General features: G+C 53.9%; 1 protein-coding gene across 2 annotated transcripts in view; it reads left to right on the top strand.

The window, feature by feature from the left end:
• The first annotated feature begins 3,326 nt into the window (after nucleotides 1–3,326).
• Nucleotides 3,327–4,032, top strand: part of Nmrk2 (nicotinamide riboside kinase 2) — a 4,437-nt gene continuing 3,731 nt past the window's right edge. The window contains exon 1 of one of the 2 annotated variants that reach the window (XM_029565499.1): nucleotides 3,327–3,513. In XM_029565499.1, coding sequence (XP_029421359.1) covers nucleotides 3,488–3,513 — 26 coding nt within the window. In that variant the 5' untranslated portion in view covers nucleotides 3,327–3,487. The remainder of the gene's footprint in view (nucleotides 3,514–4,032) is intronic. The other variant, XM_008837072.2, reaches the window with a different exon arrangement.

Genomic DNA, 4,032 nt, shown 5'->3' on the forward strand with positions numbered 1-4,032 from the left:
TTTGATGGTCCTTCAGAGCCTTTGAATTGACTGCACGTATACTGATCAGCCTTGTGGTCAAACCTGCCCCCTTCAATCTAGAACATTCTAGAACATTCTTGACTCTCTTTAAAGTGGATGCCACACAAGAAGGCAATCTTGGCAGATACCTCCTCCCAAGGGCCCTGTTGTGGCCCCTCCCTTGTCGCCTTCCTGTCCCAGGGTTGGCTTCACCTCACTGAGCAGGACATGTAACACTCCAGCTCTGAAATGTGGACACAGAAAGATGAAAATATAGGGTTGCCAATGCTGGAGGATTCAGGAGAGCCCTTGGAAAATACACCCCAGGGAGCTGGACACTTGCCTTCTAAGCAGGGGACCAGGGGACAGATTCTCTTGGGGTGATGATCAGGCCAGGCTAATGTGGCCCTGACAGCATCGGTGTGAGGACTGAGTCTCCGGAGGCATTTAAGTAAAGACTGCATGACATTTGCAGGGCAGGGTGCCTGGGATTCCCTTCAGACCTGAAAATCACTGTATTAAGAAAACTATCCAGCCGGGCATGGTAGCACACGCCTTTAATCCCAACACCTGGGAGGCAGAGGCAGGCAGATCTCTGTGAGTTCAAGGCCGGCCTGGTCTACATAGTGAGTTCCAGGACAGCTGGGGCTACAGGAAGACCCTGTCTCAAAAAGACAAAAAAAAAAAAAAAAAAAAAAAAAGGAAACTATCCAGACAAAGTATCTTTGATCCCAGCACTCAGGAGGCAGAGGCAGGCAGATGTCTTTGAGTTCAAGGTCAATCTGGGCTACATAGTGAGACCCTATTGCTAAAAACAAAAGAAAGCAATCCAAGCAGGTTGGACCTCTGGCCTCAATCCCCTACTAGTGGTGTTCATCCAGCCCCAACTAAGGCCTTTGAACCTGGGATGGTGATGGGTGTTTTGGATTGTCGCAACAGGGAAGAGCTGATGGATCCTGAGAAAGTCAGGGTACTGTGTGCATGGCATTTGTGAATCTACCATAGTCTTCTGGGGGAGAACTGGCTATGTGGTCCAGCCTGGCCTCAAACTCCTGATTTTCCTGCCTCAGCTTCCCGAGTGCTGAGATAACAGGCATGCATGACCACGCTGGGCTCAGGCTTTATAAATTGTCTTTGCTTGTGTCAAATTAAGAGGACCAAGGCGGAACCCTAGGCTCAACTGTGTCACCCGCAGCTGGGTTGATGGATGGTCTTTTTTTGGTTGTTGGAAACAAGCCAGGAATGAAAACAGGCTCTTCCTACCGAATGTGACAATCAGTGACAACCAGTTGTCTATGGTAGTGATGGCATCAGGTGACAGATGAGAACAGTCCCATCCACTCACAAGGACACTGTGGGACCAAGATCCCCTGTGAAGCCCCCTGCCTCTGTGGGGCCCCCTTGTCCCTTCCAGTCACCAGCACCCACCAACCCTAGGCCAGCCGAGCCCAGTGGCCAGCGGACCCTGCAAACCAGAGACCCTAACACAGGATTCATAACGCACGCAGTCTACACCCCGGGCCATCCTAGTGGCAATGGCACCCGGGCCCTGCTAGCGAGGGATTTTTATGTGAAATAAATAACTTAAAATGGAGAGGGAGCCAAGGTCCATTTTGTTTGTCTGCAGACAGGTGCTGGGAGAGGAGGGAGCAGCCACTGTCCCCTCCCACCTCGGGGACCTGCACCGCCTGCTCAGGAGAACTGAGGGTGCGATGAGGCGGCTACCCAAATACCAGGCCTAGGGCAGGGCCCTTCCTGACTACACCCACTCATTAACTCACTCATTTGTTCATTCACTCATTAATCATGCGTTCATTTAGTCACTCATAAACTCATTCATGAACTTGGCGGCTCTGGGGTCCAGCCCCCCACATCTACCCCAGTCTCAATCACAAAACCCAGCTAGGTCTCTGGGGCCTCCGTGGAAACAAGGAGAACCAGCCCATGTGGTGCCCTGGAGGAAGGGTCCTCTCTGATCCTAGAACCAAGGACAGGCTAGGGCTGTGGGAGGAAAGGTGTGTGGACAGAGGCTCCGACAGACAGGGTGAAGGCGAGAGGAGGGTGCAGAGCTGGGACGACCTGCAGGTGAGAAGCCAGGACCGGCGAGGCTGGGGGGGTCCTGTGGAACCCAGGGTAAATCCAGAGTTGGGCCTGGGAGACAGCTCAGTGGGTAAAGTGTTTGCCCATCCTCAGTGCCAGGTAAATGACAGGCATGGTGGCATGCCCACATCTGTGACCCCAGTGCTGGGAAGGTAGAGACAGGAGGGTCCCCTGGGGCTCACAGGCCAACCAGCCTAGCTGAATCCGGAGCCCCAGGTTTGTGAGACCCTCTGTCCAGCCACAAGGTGGAGGAGCCAGTGCAATGGTGCTCACAGGCAGGGGGCAGGCAGACCTCAGATCCAGGCCAGCCTGATCTACAGGAATACCCTGTCAAAAAGAACCCCCCACCCAAAAGGGGGCTGGAGAGCTGGCTCAGTGGTTAAGAGTACTGGCTGCCCTCAGAGGACCCAGGTTCAGTTCCCAGCACTGAAAAGAGGTTAGGGGCTGGAGAGATGGCTCAGAGGTTAAGAGTACTGACTGCTCTTGTAGAGACTCTGGGTTTGATTCCTGGCACCCACACGGCAGTTGACAACCTCCTGTAACTCCATTTCCAGGGAAATCTGATGCTCTCTTCTGATCTCCATGGGCATTACATAACACAGATTACATACATGCAGGCAATACACTCATACACAAAATAAAAATAAATAAAAATTTTAAAAAGAGGGAGTGCTTGAGGAAGATACCTGACATGTGCCTGTGTGCATGCACACACACCAGAATCAGCAGGGCCTCATCCTGGCTCCCTTATGTCTGGTCTCAAGACTTGGGTCACACCCTGGGCAGGTGACAGACCAGGCCTGGTCACCAGAGCCAAGCTGTCTTGTGATTCACCACCCAGAGCCCCTAAACCCATCTTAATCATGACTTGCTCAGAAAAGAAATTCCCTTCAAGGGGGAAGACAGACAGCAGGAAGGAGGGAGGAGGGAGGAGGGAGGAGGGTCCCTTTTCCTGGCCCCATGAGAGCTAGTGTGGATGTCAGGGTCAAGCCAGGGGACATAAAGTCAGGCAGATATTTTTAGGGACTGGAACAGTGTGGCTGGCCAGGATGGCGTGAGAGGGAGAAGGGGAGGGGGGAAGGGGGAGAGGAGGCGGATGCTGGATAGGATGGAGTTTGGCTGCTGTCCCTCTGTCCCTCTGGCTCATGACTAATTTAGGCAAAAGGCAACCAGAGCTATTTGCAGCCTACGAAACAGGTGCATACTGTTCCCCCAACACCCCACTTCCCCCGGTGAGCCTCCTCCCCCGGGGTGGCCTCCAGGCTGCCCAGACCTATAAAGGTGCCACAATTTTGTCAATGAAGCCGGGACTCCCCAGAGCACACCGTGGGGTCACCAGCAGCTGGGCTGCCTGGGCCACCTCAAGACCGTCCCACCATCCCCTGACATGAAGTGCATCGTGGGCATTGGAGGGTGAGCACCAAGGGCCTGGAGGGTGACCCTGTGCAGGGAGAGGAAACAAGGGGGCGCAAGCCTGGGAATGAATCGAAAGGTGCCTGCTGCTGTCTTTGGTTGCCAGCAGCCGGCTGACCAAGGTCTGAGCACTTGCAATATTCTCTGTTTAGGGGATGAGGGGGGCTCTGTGATCCTAGAGGGGACAGGGCGGGGCTGTGTGAGTACACCCAAGTTGATTAAAAGATCAGCAAGAAGCCAGGCGTCGTGGTGCACGCCTGTAGTCCCAGCACTCAGGAGGCAGAGGCAGGCGGATCTCTGTGAGTTCAAAGCCAGCCTGGTCTACACAGTGAGTTCCAGGACAGCTGGGGCTACAGGGAGACCCTGTCAAAAAAAGATCAGCAAGAGTCAGACAGAGACAGAGACAGAGAGGCTGGTTATGCCAGGAGTAGTGGCACACAACTTGAATCCCAGCACTCGGGAGGCAGAGGCGGATGGATCTCTGTGAGTTTAAGGCCAGTCTGGTCTACATAGTTCCAG

This window comes from Nannospalax galili, unplaced genomic scaffold (genome assembly GCF_000622305.1).
Source record: "Nannospalax galili isolate Female #2095 unplaced genomic scaffold, S.galili_v1.0 scaffold77, whole genome shotgun sequence".
In the NCBI taxonomy this organism is placed as follows: domain Eukaryota; kingdom Metazoa; phylum Chordata; class Mammalia; order Rodentia; family Spalacidae; genus Nannospalax; species Nannospalax galili.